The sequence below is a fragment of the Labrus bergylta genome, chromosome 2, assembly GCF_963930695.1.
Source record: "Labrus bergylta chromosome 2, fLabBer1.1, whole genome shotgun sequence".
Lineage (NCBI taxonomy): Eukaryota > Metazoa > Chordata > Actinopteri > Labriformes > Labridae > Labrus > Labrus bergylta.
The window spans coordinates 24,347,402-24,363,022 of record NC_089196.1 but is presented as its reverse complement, the minus strand read 5'-3'; the positions used below and the strand labels follow the sequence as shown (position 1 = coordinate 24,363,022).

At 41.3% G+C, this 15,621-nt stretch overlaps 1 protein-coding gene across 1 annotated transcript in view; it reads right to left on the bottom strand.

The window, feature by feature from the left end:
- The window catches only part of fbxl17 (F-box and leucine-rich repeat protein 17), a 238,574-nt gene that overhangs the window by 135,385 nt on the left and 87,568 nt on the right, over positions 1–15,621 (bottom strand). The window contains exon 8 of the mRNA XM_020630424.3: positions 9,614–9,744. Coding sequence (XP_020486080.2) covers positions 9,614–9,744 — 131 coding nt within the window. The remainder of the gene's footprint in view (positions 1–9,613; positions 9,745–15,621) is intronic.

Genomic DNA, 15,621 nt, shown 5'->3' with positions numbered 1-15,621 from the left:
AGTGAACTGGCACCTCTTCAGCTACCAGACCAATTTCCAAACTTGGTGCCCACCAGGACTTGACCTGGCAACCCTCCTATTCCCAACCCAAATCTGATCTACTCCCCAAAATCTGATCCTGTATTTATGGCAGTATCAGAGGCATTTAACATTTTACTATCAGTGCAAGAACGTCTGTTTAAAAAAAAAAAGCTTAAAAGTCAAAGACTACTGTACTTAAAGCTTCTTTATGTTCAGCAGCTGTTTAGCTCTCACTGGAGGTGTTATCAACAATCACATCGTGTGACTTTCAGAATTCAGACTCATACAACTTCCCAAAGGGTCATTCAGTTTTTCCCTTCTACCCAGACCTACATACATTCACTCAAACAAACAGACGGGCAGACAAACAGAGATGCTCTTTGTTTAAAAGAAACAGTAGATAAATCATTTATAAGCAGATTGGGCGTACTAAAATGTAGTGCACAGTACAAGTGAAAGACAACATTCAGAGAATGAACGAACTGGCCACAGACAATAAATGAGAGCGATCCGATCAAAGTAAAGACCCTGGCACAGCAGGGTGCTAACGCAAGAGCTGAGACTTCATTTAAAAAGCATCAGGCTCATCTGGACTGTACGGTATCACAAAATAAATCACCTCCGTAATTACATGTTTCACTTATTTATATTACATATTCGTTAGTGAAGGGTCTGGCTCACGAGGAGTGCCAGGATGCCGCTGGCCTTGGATAAGTGCCCAAACACAACAGCAGCTCTCACGCTGCTGCAGCCTATAAGCCCCAGCTGTTTGCCTTCATTGTGTTTCTGCGCCGCACCGAAAAAAAAAGGTTCCTCCATCTCCGGTACTTATCAAGGCGACGGAGTTTGACGCTACCATTACTCAAAATTAATAACCACGACGGCGTGTTTATCATAGCACACTTTCACACCCAACCTGCCAGAAATGATCCCCTCTGTGTTTGTGTGTGCAACAGAGAGAGAGAGAGAGAGAGAGAGAGAGAAGGAAAGATACAAGAGGAAGAAACACATGTGACAACTGGAGGAGAGATCAGGTATGAAAAGAGACAGAACAAAGATGAAAGTCGTGACTGAGAGAGAATCGGGGAGAAAAAAATTCTTCATGCAAACATGTTTATTTGCCGTACCTAATCATTCTGCCGCCATTACACCTCGATGGGTTTTCCGCACCACAATGTCTGACAACAGGGCAACTCTAGCTCTCCTTGTGTAAGCAGGTAACTCTTATCTGCACTGACAACCAGTCTGCTCCAGCATACAGGCCCGAGTAAATTTGAAAAAAAAGAAGAAAAAAAATCCGGTGGTGTTTTTTTTAATTTACAAATCTTGTGAGTGCAGTGCAGAGTCTGGTTCTGTCCTGGAAGGTGAGAAATATGAAGTGTGATATTCTTAGAAGAGGTATCAGTGCTCCAAAAAAAAAAGAGATCCTTGTGCTGCCTGTGTGAAAATACTCGAGCAGAAAGAGAGAAGTGACAAGGACAGGAGAAGGCCCCTCAGCACCTCTGTTCAAATGTGGAGAGACAGGTGGTGGAGAAACAAGACAAGGACAAATGTCTGTCGGTCACTGGCTCGGGCTCAGGTGACATTTTCCGTGGCATTTAGAAAACATCCGGCTAAATATGAATGAGAAAAGGGAGGGGAGACCCTTAAAATAGTTAGCAGGAGGAAACCTACACATAGTGAGGTTGTAGAGACTCTTATCTGAGGGGATTTTCTCACCTTTACCGAAGACAAGCGTTTGTAAGTGAACTCAGGAGTTAGTGAGGTCAGCCGGAGAATTTAGAAAGCACGAGATGTCATGTTGATCTTTTCAGTAACACTGACCTGTTGGCAGTCTCCATTTATATCAAAAAGAAAGGAAAGAAGTTTCCTTTCAATACTACAGGCTGCTTCCAAGCACCTGGTTTATCAAACCGTGACAGAGACGGAAAGATTGTGAAGATTCTATCACTTTCACTCACTTTCCTCTTAAGAAACCAACGCTTTTCATCAAGCACACATTTGATAAACCTCTAATTGCATAGAGGTCACTGTCGTTATAACCATTCAGTTTTCATATTCTTTTCATATAAGACATTTTTGTCAATAATATGTCAAAGACTAGAACATTACGACATGAGGTCAGTCATGCAAGAAAGTCAGGTAAATTGTAAAGGGTACGTAGCCTTGAAGTGGGAAAAGATTTAAAAAAGTTTGAGCACTTACCGATTGAAAACTCAACCTGAACATGAGAGAAAATCTGATGAAAAGTTGAGAATCAAAATAACCTAATGTAGACGTCGTGTTATGCCTAAAATGTGCAGGAAACATCCCATAAAAGAGCCTGAAACACTGTCAGAGAGCTGCTACTGGCTCGAAGAAGCTAAACGTTATGCTGTTGAGAAAACTGAAAATGTTACGTTATGCTTTAACAACTTTGGTTTTACATTTCCAATCAAACATTTGCAGCTTAATTGATCTAAAACTAAACTTTGACATGTCATGATTAATCACAAAGATGTTTTACACACAAGTTTGAATTTGTAGTTAAATGCTTTTTCAAAGCACTGCTGAGGCGTCGATCCAACTTTTAAAGTTACTGATCAGATATCTGGGCTTTGGGCTTCTACTGATACCCGGTACAGATCCAATCTCAGTGTTAAGCTAATAACCATCATTAACTTAACACTCACTGTGAGGATGAGACTGGTTATGGTTCATGTGTAAGGCAGTATACACTTAGCCTCACTGCCCCTCTGCTGTCATAATGAACCCTTGTTGACTATGAGCTACACTTGCATGTCCATGGCATTTTTCCTGTTGCTGGAATTGTCTGTCAAAGTGTCATGCACTTTAGTAAACTGGCGAGCAGTTCCTTGATGGCAGTTGAAATCAAATTGCTTGTGTAAGAAACCACGGACGTTTTCAGTCAGTCACCTGTAGTACTGTACTGTGCGGTAACATCACAGCTCCAGGTTTCTGTAGTTAACTTCTAGCTTTGACATCCATTAACTCTACTAATAAGTGTTCTCAAATATGTTTGTAAAGGCCAGTCAAAGATGTCTTGGAAAAAGATTTACGTAGTTGCAAACTGAGCCGAGGTTTAAAGTGTTTTGTTGCCATTACTGGAATGTTTTTTTTTTCTTTTTGGATTTTTATAATTCAGCCGACAAAGTCTTCAGTTAGCATCCGACATGCTATGCTGGCTCCTGCGAGCGAAATGTGCAGGCCTGCCGGCACACTGATGATAGTGCCATAGTACACACATGTGCTTGCAGCATTTTGCAGCTTGGCCCTATGGATCGGCCCCTTCGTCACGATACACCATCTGTCTTTTTTTTAGACCGCATCTGATTGATATGCGTTACCAGGATCAGAACGGTGTATCTCTATTTGTTACAGTAGCTATTTGGAGTGAGCTTCGATTGCAAGGGTTAAAATTAAAGAAGGTGTTTCTGGGAGAATGCTCCTCCAATTATTTCCTGCTTAACAAGCTCCTGAAAGTCAGCAAGGGCCCCTGGTCATCCCACATGAAGTCCAATTTCTATGAGAGGGGACAAAAAAATGTAAAAAAAAAAAAAAAAAGCCAATTTGGGGAGTGAGCCTCGTAAGGGACGGAGATATGCAGAGAATGTTGGCCCGAAGAACAAAGACAAGAGGGGGGGAAGAGGGATGCATACTGATTCCTGTTTCCTGGAGGAAAGATAGAGGGAGAACGAGAGAGAAAGAACAGCAGGACTTTTGGGAAATGCCCGACAACCAACAATACAGATCTCATAAAAAGAAATGACTCACTCACTCCAAGTGCCTCTTGCAAAGACTGCTGCCCGACAGTCGAGAAATGGCGAAGAAATACACCAACACAAGAATAGACGGGCACACATAAATCAGCATGTCAACACAAGCCGTGTGTCCAGCAGCAGAGTTAATTTTAGAAGAGTCGCTGATTTTAAGCGTTTGATGGATTTGAGCAAAACCATCAGGGAGCCTCCGCTGCAGACTTTATTGCAACACATTCACACTCGCGAAATCAGAAGCGTGAGATTGAAATAAAATACATGTTTAATCTTATTACTGGAGGCAACAACAGCAAAGTATGATAGAAAAGAAATAATACAAATGACAGATAGTGGATTCTCCTGGGAGAGAGAGGTCTCAGGTATAACATCATCCTCCCACAGAAACAATAAAAACAAACACATGACGGTAGCGATTATCACCAATACACCTTGCATACAACAAAAAAGCCCGAAGAGCAGTATGAGCAAGACGGAAAAAAAATCTCAGAGCAACAAAAAAGAAAAAGAGGAATAAAACCGTTTAACTTTGACACCGTGTTCTCAACTCGGTTCAAAAAAAAAAAAAGTGAGCGCTGCCGTATGCTCTGCTGTTGCCACTTTGATCATGACTTGCTCGCCATTTTCAAACGGTGTGACATATGAGCAAACACAATCCCACTTTGGTCTCCTATCAGCGCATGGAAGGAGAATACAGGGAAATAACATGGCAGACGCTGCCCACCTGCAGCACATCACATCCTCTCTCCACAAGAAATGACGGTGACCAAAAAATAGGCGCCCCGTTGTCACAATCTGCCCGTCGGACTGAGACGATGGGAAGTCCGCATTTGGCCATCATTTCTCGCTTTCTTATACCGAGACGCTGTTTTTTCGGCTATTACTGAGGAAGATGAGGGGACCCAGAGGACACGGCGCTTATTTATTTTTTATTTCTTAAGAGACAAAAAGAAAGAGAGGAGAGGAGACGGGACGAGAGAATGACTCAAATGCTTTACCTCCCACAGAGCTCCATCTCTCCAATGGCTCCTCGTCAGGGGACAAATTGATCCTGGAAATAAGGGGTCATTTCCCCTGCCTGTTTACCTGCTCACTGCACACTGTCATCACTTTGAACCACACACGCACGCACACACACGCGCACACACACACACAAAAGACGACCCAGCTGCACCCTCAGAGAGCTAAAGTGAGGCAGGCTGCAGTCGTTCAGGTCTACACTGTGACAGCAAGTAGGAAACTGGTGTGTGTGTGTGTGTGTGTGTGTGTGTGTGTGTGTGTGTGTGTGTGTGTGTGTGTGTGTGTGTGTGCTTCTGTTAGGTGTGTGACCCTGAAAACCTTTGACGCTATGAACTTGGAGCCAATCATTCTAGGCTCTTTTTCTCCCTCTTACTCTCTCTCTTTCTGCAGAAATAGACTTAGCAGTCTGTCCATACCTGCATCATCGATAAAATCTCACTTTCCAACAGACAATCAGACTCCTTGAATGACTTCGGCTGAAGTGTGTGTGTGTGTATGTCTGCCTGTGTTCATATTAGTGTGTGTGTGTTCACATCAGCCACTAGTTATTGCAAAGATGACTTTTGGATACATCATTCTTGTTGTCACCCGCTCATAGTCCTAATGATTGTGATATTATTGGTATCAATACCAACACATGTTTAAATTGTGTCCAGCAGAAGCTAAAATAATCACTCTCCATTGGCACTTTTCGGCTGTGGCTCAGTTGGTAGTCGTCGTCTCTCAACCGGAAAAGTCGATATGTCCTTTGGCAAGAAATTTACTGTAACCCCAAATTGCTCCAGCTGCTTAGTCGTCTGAATGTGTATGAATGGGATTAGTTACTTCTGATGGTCTCACTACATAGCAACCTCTGGAATCAGTGTGTGAATGTGTAGGTAGAAGGTGTAAAAACGCTTTGAGTAGTCAGAAGACTAGAAAAGCGCCATACAAGCTCAAGTCCACTTACCATTTAGCATTGACAGTACGTTCTTTAACACTCGTTTCACTAACACATATCATTGATATGAAGACTAAAACTGTCAAGCTGTCATTAAAGTGTCATACCCATCTTGGATATGTAATAAACATTACACAGTGATTCCCACAGCATCATTTTTATGTCTTGTCTTCGCCCACTGAGATCCCCGCCCACTCCTGTCCAGCAGCAGAATCTCTTGCTGTGAGGGACATGTGTGAAAAGAGGGTCCTGACACTTTCTAGAAATTGTGTTTGTATGGAAAGGATTCATGCTACACTACAGGTTTATGATTTTTCTCTTGCAACTATTATTTTACTTTCTGTGTTAAACAGTAAAGGAACGTCTGATTACAAGCAGACAGTCTTCTATTGTGGAGTCTGGTTTGTATTTGAAGCTTTCCAATTGAATCTATAAAACTTAATTTCAGTCCCTGTTATAGTTATTTCAAGATCTATGTATTTGATCTGGTCAGACATGCGTCACATTTCTTCAGATAAACACACTCTAACTGCAGTTCATCTGTCACTTTAAGTAAACACAGTGTGTTCCTCTTACTTTACCGTCACTGTCCTCTCTCATCTGTATTCGTCCTCAAATCTGTCAGTAAATCATCACTCTTCAAACCGGGCTCTCCCTCCTCTCCTCTCGCTCTCTCCAGCCTCTCTGCAGTACACATTTATTTAAACATTATTGCCACTGATGCTTCAGAATGTTATGAAATGTCATGAAGTGACACATGACACTTGAGCGGTCTGCTCCGCTGAACTCAGACGAACAGACGTCTGCTCTACTTCTGCTTTGAAGGTGAGCGACTGCAAAAGAAGCACTTCTGAATTTGAATTTGGCTGGATGTCACTCACTCGTAAAAGGTATAAATAAATAACAGTGTGATTACGGTATTTTCCTCTTAAGCTGAGTGACAAACAGGAGTGGGTTCTTTACAAAAAGATACACTTGTAAGTTTAATAGAAGGTCCAATAGTTTGAAAGTATATTCTCTTGGGAGTGTCAATAGCCTGGCGGTTATGTCGCACGCCCCATGTACAGAGGCTATAGTCCTTGTTGCAGCGGCTGTGGGTTTGAATCCCACCTCAGCCCTTTGCTGCATGTCATCCCTCACTCTCTCCTCCCCACATTTTGCCACAAGGGTTTGATTTTTGAAAAAAATACTATTGTTAAAATAATCCATATTGCAAAAGAATATTTCAGTGCAGCATCAAAGAGCCACCTCTGGGTGACACTTGAAGCTCATTGTTTAAGAATAAGCTCTTATTTAAGCTCTAAACTTTACCATAAAGGCAATCTTTGAACTCATCTGCTAATTGGCTGAAAATCATATGAAAAAAAATGTATGAAGTCAAAAAGGATATGTTAGGTTACATTTCCTTTTCCGTGCAGAGGTTACAGTCGGAAAAGCGACTTGAGAGTCAAGAAATGAAGTCGGCCGTGAGAGACGACTTCTGAGACCAAATGTGGAATCTGGTTTTTTTTTCTGAAGATCAACACTCGTGCAGCAGTAGAGTGCACTTTGTCATTATCCAGACAAAGGCGTCTTCTCCAGGTTGATGTAAGACACTGAGAAGTGTGTTCCCACTCTACATCCCTGCTTCAAACATATTAGAGTATTGAGCTCTTGGTGCTGTCTTTTATCGATATAGTTATACAGAAGTATTGATGCATGACTCTTTAAGTGACCTCTGTCTCGTCACTTGTATTAAAACATTCTGCATGTAATCCGTTAGCGGTGACATCATGTCTCTGTTGTTTACGGGCTCCACAGCAAGACTAACCCCTGCTGTGAGGCTGTAGTGGAAACACATGTCATCATGGCACGGCTTGGCATGGCGCAGCCAAATCAGACCAACATGGTTCGATTGAGAAACTTTAAAACACACCCACGCTCACATCCACATCCACATCTACCTCCTCGTAGGTTGTGACGACCACCCAGCCAGTTTCTTCCTTTAAATAAACCCCCTCTTCTTCCTCCTACTTCTGAGCTGTGCGACTGTAAAGTGTAACCATAAAAACAGATTATGGCTGGAGGCTTTTATTTGTTGTGAGTCCTTGAGCAGCAAAATACACACACACACACACACACACACACACACACACACGTAAGACCCGTCGGCTACAACAGTCCACCTCTGTCCATCACTTCCCTGCTGTCTCTGCCTTACACCACACCTACTGTAAGCTGCCATGCACACACAACATGCTAGCTTTATCAGCCACCACACACTAAAACTACGCACACGCACACGCACACGCACACGCACACACACAAACCATTTTAAATTCCAGCATCCCCAAAGGAGACCCAGAGAAATCCAGTCAGACACACATACACCATCAGCCTCCTAACCAATGCAGTAAATATCATTCTGTGTGTGTGTGTGTGTGTGTGTGTGTGTGTGTGTGTGTGTGTGTGTGTGTGTGTGTGTGTGTGTGTGTGTGTGTGTGTGTGTGTGTGTGTGTGTGTGTGTGTGTGTGTGTGTGTGTGTGTGTGTGTGTGTGTGTGTGTGTGTGTGTGTGTGTGTGTGTGTGTGATAAAGGGAAGAAGTTGATAACGCCACGTGCTCCTGGGAGGATTTCACCAAACTCCATGTTTTTTGATTGAAAGGAGGCGGGCTGGTTATTACCATAACCTTCCCACCACATGTCTGCTGTTAACTCAATAATGCAAGAAGGATTTCACACATGGTGCCCGCACACACACAAACACACACACACACACACACACACACACACACACACACACACACACACACACACACACACACACACACACACACACACACACACACACACACAGTTGCTATGCACCTCAGTAAATTCAATATTGTGTTCTCACTCCTAAGCCGAAGTGGGAGTACAGTCGACGAAGAAGCCACAGCCTTAGCTGTAAATCAATAGATTAAATAGAAAGGTATGAATAAAACACAGGATAATAAATAAAAGAGGAGATGGTTTACTCTTGCCGTCATATACTGTACAGGCTCTTGCTTATTTGTGAGAGAAAAGGGGCAGAAGGAAAATAAGAGTGGGAGCAGCAGGAAAGATGACCGTAGAGAGAGAAAGAAAAGTTCATTGTTTCCTTTTGACTCGTGTTTCTTATTCTATCTTTCCTTGAACCCGTGTTTGCATGCTTGCAAAGGAATGTAACTATCTTAGTAATGTTCATATGTGCTTTGCTATACAACAGTCATGTCCAGGCACTCAGAGGCCAATATACAGTAAAACAGCACTAGGACATTTAAACGAAGCAGGACACTGTCTTTGTATTGTTTTGGCAGGGCTTCATGAATGATGACATCAGTTTGCTTTAACTGTTCTGAATTATGCTGCTTGTAGAAATGTTGTACCAAAGCAGTACCACACAAGAGAAATGACTGTACTGTAGTTCTCAGACTGCAGCCTTGTGCCTTTCACTGGATCACACCCGTTATGATATTCAGCGCAACATCACTACCACTTTTGTGACACTGCCTCGTTCAAGGATTTCAATCTGTGAACAATATACCAACATGCCTCAGGGTGCCTTTAAAGAAGTGACACAGGATGATCTCACTATAAGTTTTTAACTAAATACAAATGCACAATTGTGATGATTATTCTTATGCTGCCAGAGAGGCAAATCATACTGTTTATAAATCACTAACAGCACCCAGCAAATGGACGGATTATAAAAAAGTTCAGATCTGTTGCCCAGTAAGGCTCATTGAAAGCCGTTACTGAGATGATCAAATGAAAAAGGGGGAATCCCCAATTTTCGCTTCGCGTGACTTTGCGTGGAACAGACCGATCGCGACAGACCAGCACCAGTCGTGACCTACCTGTCGTTGATGCTCCAGTTGAGGCAGAGGTTGAGGGAGCTGAGGTTGCGACATTTCCTCACCACCTCCATCACCGTCTCGTTGTTGAGCTCGGAGATGTGCCGCAGGTCCAGAACGTTCAGGTGTCGTAGCTGCAAGAGGAAAACGCACAAACACATTTAAGGGATTGAATCATGTCAAATTTCACACAGATAAGTAGCTGTAACAATGCTCCTCTGTAGAGATACGAGATCAGAGTATTCCATCCTTGTTTGTTGTGAAAAGCACTTTTGAGCCTTCTTGAATGTATTGCTAATATGTTTTTATAATCAAAAAAGCCTTCAATAAATGTTATAGAAGGCACTGTTTATCTCAGACAGCTAGAAGGCTATATCGTTGTTATGTCTAATTCACAGCAGCTGATATTTTCCCATTGACCATCTTACACCAAAGGGAAAAGATGCAAAGTTAACAAACCTCTGATGTTACCTACATGTCATGGACAGAGCACACTGTTAATGAGGAGCAATGATGGCAGTAGCGTCCAACGTGACATTTAAAAGTATGTGCACGTGATACATGATGTGCTGAACTAACAAGCGAAACCATCCTGCAATAAGAATCAAAACTCAGAAGGAGGACAAACTGGACAGCACTTCAACGCAGCATGTTTCCTTAATGTCTGAGGATGTAGTAAAAATCTTTTTAGGAATGAATTCAGGAGATATCTTACATAATGGACCTTTAAGTGACTCAAGAAACATTTGATTGGCTGAGAAAAATGGGCTGAAAATGAACATAGACTAGTATAAATAGTTTTATATTATTGTAAAACTGAAGGGCACCATCTTTATGTATATCAATCCAACAATGTCCCTTTAGTTTTCAGATTCTTTTTCCTTAAAGATGATCAGAAAAAGTGATGTGCAGAGCTGATATTTTTGTAGTATCAGATCCAAAAATACAATCCAGTGCTTACACATTATCTCTTTTTCTCAAACAGGTAAATAGACACATTTTCCTGTCTGTTCTTTTAGGAGAAGCGGTTGATTTTTCTTTGACTATGAGAGGTTGGAAAAGCGGAGAGAGAAATACTTGAACTTAGAAATACACCGGTTTGGTGTTCACACCTGCAGACTCACATTGATGTTTTTTTTGTTTGTTTTTTTTAAGTGTCTACATACTGGGTTAACTTGTTTACTTCCACATGTGCTGAACAAATTAACATAAATTCTGAATAAAAACCTAACAAGTCAGATAAATGGCAGAAAATTGCTCGCTGTTCCTGTTTATCACTCTGTGCTCGCCTGCATGGTGTGAGAGGTTACGAGCCCATATGAGCATTCACTTTGCTTCTTCCTTTCATCTCCCCGACTTTCAATAATCCCATTTTCAGATCTGAATGCTTTAAAAGAGGTGGTTCAGTGTAATCCTCCAGTTCAAAATCTTAACATCCTGACACTCTCTTAGAAACACACTGATAAACAACGCGTCGGCGCTCGCTGAAAATTACCAAAAAAAGGCTTTTCAAGTCCCAGCACAGGTGTATACACTCTGATTCATGCTCGGAACTATTTAAAGCACAGGTGCACACACACACACTCATATATAAACACACACACACACACTAGGGAGGAAAGATAATGGAGGTATGATATTCCGGCCAGCCACCGGGGAGGCAGGGAGGAAAATGTCACGGCCGAGGCTAAAGAGAAAACAAGCGTACAGTTGGTGTTAAGATCACTGAGCACTATGGTCAGCTCCATAGGCATGACATACAGCTAACAGCATGAGAACACACAGGAGAATGGATGAGGACAGATGCTCGCTGGGCGAAGTAAGCACACATGTAAACACTATTCCCTATCCAAGAATTCAAACACACATCAACGGCAAACAAACAGGTGGAGTGTGTGATGCTGCGCTGCACCGAAGGCAATAAAAGAGGTTTCTAAAACCTTTAACCCACTCAAGCTGCTCCACTTGTCCCCCTCTACTTATAGAGCCTGTGTTGTTGTTTTAAATTCACATATAGGATGTAAGGTTTTCTGAGACATAATATTGGCATGGATCACAGAGATGTAAAAAATACACAGAAATCACAATACGATATGTATCACGATACTGGGTTCATAACACCATTTATCACCGTTTTCTACAATAGTTCTGTGCAACATCCTTATGATTTCTAATTTTTTAAGTATGTATTTAATATGTTTGGTTGTCTTGAGCGTCGCAGCATGGTGCTGTTTAACTTTTTTTGTCATGTCTGTTGTATTATTTGTATCACTCTTCAGTCTCTTGCAATATTTTTCGCACTTCTTTTCTCTTCTTCAGCTATTCATGTTGGACAAGAAGAGCCTAAATTTGTTGGCGCCATCTGCTGGTTAAAAAAGTATTGCAACATATTTTTCTCTAGACAATTGAAATGGTCCTTTATTTGAATTGATTACTTGATGAAATAAACATTAAACAGCCTGTGTGCATCTGCAGGTTAGGAGTGCAGCAGTGATCACCAGGGACAGTTCAACTTACGTGATAAATAAGAGGATTTAATGAATAGGGAAAAACCCTGAACTGTGCAAATTATCATGCGACCTGTACACACACACCCACACACACACACACTCATACATGTGCAGAAACACACACATGAACCCACACGTACAAACACAGAGGCATACTCAAACTGTCATGTGCCCTTGTGGCCAGTGTTGGATCGAAGTGCTAAATTATTCATGCAGAGTATGTCTGATCAGTTTCTGCATGTGTGTGTTAATGTGTGTGTGTTAATGTGTGTGTGTGTGTGTGTGTGTGTGTGTGTGTGTGTGGGGGGGGGGGGGGGGGGGGGTATTGTTTTCAAAACACAGGCATTGCAAAAATCTAAGCTGAATATATGCTAAGTGACCACTAATATTCACAGCACCATACACACACTGCTGTTAAAGAATTACCATAAACAGCACACAAGTCGATGCACTTTCACCCACAAACACACAAACATATTTATTTGCATTCAGTATTTACATTTTTTGAAGCCTGGAGTTCATTTTTTTTTTTTAAAAGCCCCGACATCAAAAGTAGTATTCGTTCTGAAAATCTTCAAAACTGCTTATGTCTGCTAAACAGAATTTCTACTACAGCCAATAGCAGCTGTTTCATTGATGTGGGGGAACCAATGAGAAACCAGGCCAACTAGCGTGAGTTGTGATTGGCCGAGAGTGTAGCTAGGATGTAAAAATTGGAGAATTAAGCAGATGTCTGCATGAAAGGGAAGAGGGCAGAGTCACAGCAGAGACTGTAACTTTGTTAATCCATCTGTGAAAACCAGCGCAGGAAAAAAAATAAACTCCACAGTTTAGCAGACATCTGCCAAAAAATAAAAATAAATATATATATATTTATTTTTATTTTTTCCCCAAATCCCCTGAAATGAAAAGTGGCACAAAAAACAACCGCTTGGTAATTAGTGACACCTCCAGAATGTGACAGGCCGGTGTTTGTTTTCTCAAAGCCGACAGATTATCATAATTTGACTCAAAGGTGAAAGGTCTGAAAGCTTCCAATCTTATTTAATCATTTCCACTCATGATATAGCTTATTATTTTCTGCTTGTATTTCTGTGATCAGAGAATGAGCAGGCGTGAAGAGAAAAAAAAATAAATGCAGAGAAGCGGGGGAGCAGGGAGGTTGAAGGAGACGGCGAGGAAGACAAAGCCAGTGATTCAGCACAGAGAGAGAGAGGAGAGACAGAGCGAAAGAATAGAGAGAGGGGGATTTGGTGAGGGGCTCGGCAGGTTCACTCTCCATATTGGCAGGGCTGTAACCAGGCAGAGTTTTGAGTTGTCTCTTGAGTTGGCTGCTACACCTGGATCATTATTCATTCAGTTCATAAAAACAGTGAAACCTGCAGATTCCAGCTGCTCAGAGACCAGCGTGTCGCCCCCCTCATCGTGAAAACACTCTTAGTGCACGGAAATCAGGGTGCACACTGATTAAATGAATATTCCAAGACTTCGCACATACATGTTCACATGTAGGAAGTGAATGTATCAAAAAAAAAATGTTAAAACACATGTTACGCACTTTTAGGGGAATTTTGTGGAGGTGAGAATTTCTGACTTCATGCTTATTCATCTCTACTACATGTGAGACAGAAATATTTGACTTTCCATTCCCCTAGATTTCCTAAATTTCCTATATTTTAATGCTATAATTATTTATTTTCAGCCATGGATTATTTTGATAAATATTTTGATAGCTAATATTTATATGTGATTCTACCTACCTAGTTGCTGTTTTAACAACAACTGCTTCACAAAGCATTGATGCATTTTTTGGCAAATGTTGTGTTATCTTACGTGGAATTTTTGGATGTTGGGCTGTTACCTTAGATAATTATCACTGTCTGGTGTTGCCACTTCAAGGTGTCGATGATGCTTTCATAATTGGCATAAATACGCAGGATAAGCTGAGTGTTACTTTTTATTCTTGACGTTAATGTTCTGCTGGACTTAAAGCTCCTGTGGGGTTTTATCTGGTAATGAAACAGACTGAAATGAATACTGATGCTTCTTTAAGTCCTAAAAAAGCAAACTAGACCATCAGCAAAAATAATTTTTCTATGGAGTTATTTTCAAGGCATGAAACTGCTGCCGCGGGGTAGGTGTCAGAAGAAAAGCTAAACATCTTATTAAAGAAACAGAATTTATTTTCTTTCCTATTTAACATTTTACACTGCAAAGATTCCAAGTGAGTGATAAGATACAGTTCAGGACAAGATCAACAAAGACATAAATGTACATTTTTTTTTTATCACAGGGGACGTCACAAACTGAAAGCTCCTCAGCAGCTTTAACTTAACTCTCTCTTTCAAATGAACTTCACAAAAAAAAATTAAATGTGCCAAAATACGTCTTAACCATCTTTAAATACATAAAAATATCCCAAATGTATTATTTATAAATATAGTAAATGTATTAAATTTAATCTTACTTTTCAAGTCTGAATGTTAAATCCTCTGAGAGGGAAATAAAAGTTGAAATGAATGTTTACATATTCACAAAATTGGATGAGATTTTCAGTTTGTAGACTAACCTGATATCAATTAAAATGTTGAAAACAAAATGCTTCACACAAAGATAAGAGAAAAACAAGAGCTGAGGAGGCAAACAGTACGGGCCTGAGAAGAAGAGTGTGTAACCCCACCTTTCTGCATTCAAGATGTTGTTTAATTCAGACCACATATGAAGGGGAGCTATGTCAGCCTCACACAGCTTGGCTCCCACATACCTCAATTAAAAATCTCTCTCAATGAGCATAAATTAGAGCCTAAGTCAGAGGTCAAACACAAACAGCACTTTGAATGAAATGAAAAATAACAAGCTGTTTTTAAAGGTTTGTTATCCGTCAAACAACAGAGGCTGGAGTTCAAGAATTGGAAAAGTTGATTTGGCGCTTTATTACATGAGTGTGCGTCACAGTCTGATACACAGTGGGTGAGTGTGTGTACCTGTGTGTGCTCTGCCAGAAAACTGAGCCATAACTACCTGTGCAATTAGGTCATCTATTTACACAACGTCAGGCATCATGATGCCAGGTAGGACGTGGAGGTCTGGCAGACCCCATGCAGAGGATGTGATGTCATCAGTTTGAACGCCGGCACAAAGCAGCATGAGCTCAAGGCTGTTACTGTCCATCAAACTCAGTGTCCCAGCTGACAAGCAGCTCGATGACATTTGAAAAAGGCAAGCACAGAGCGAGCATTGTTTTAGTCATAAACAGCGAACATGTTGGATTTGGAAAATATGAGCTGCTATTTAACGACTGCAGTTAATTTATAACCACTTCAAGATTTAGTATGTGAGTTTGCTCCCCCCCTCTAAAAAAAAAAAGTCCTATATGTACATCACCAAGAACAACATGCATGTGCCGACTATGAAAGGGGGAAAGTAGCTTTTTTGGTTAAACTAACAGCCATTAAAGTGGAGGAGGAGGATGGGGGGGGGGGGGGTTCTGAGATCAGCAAA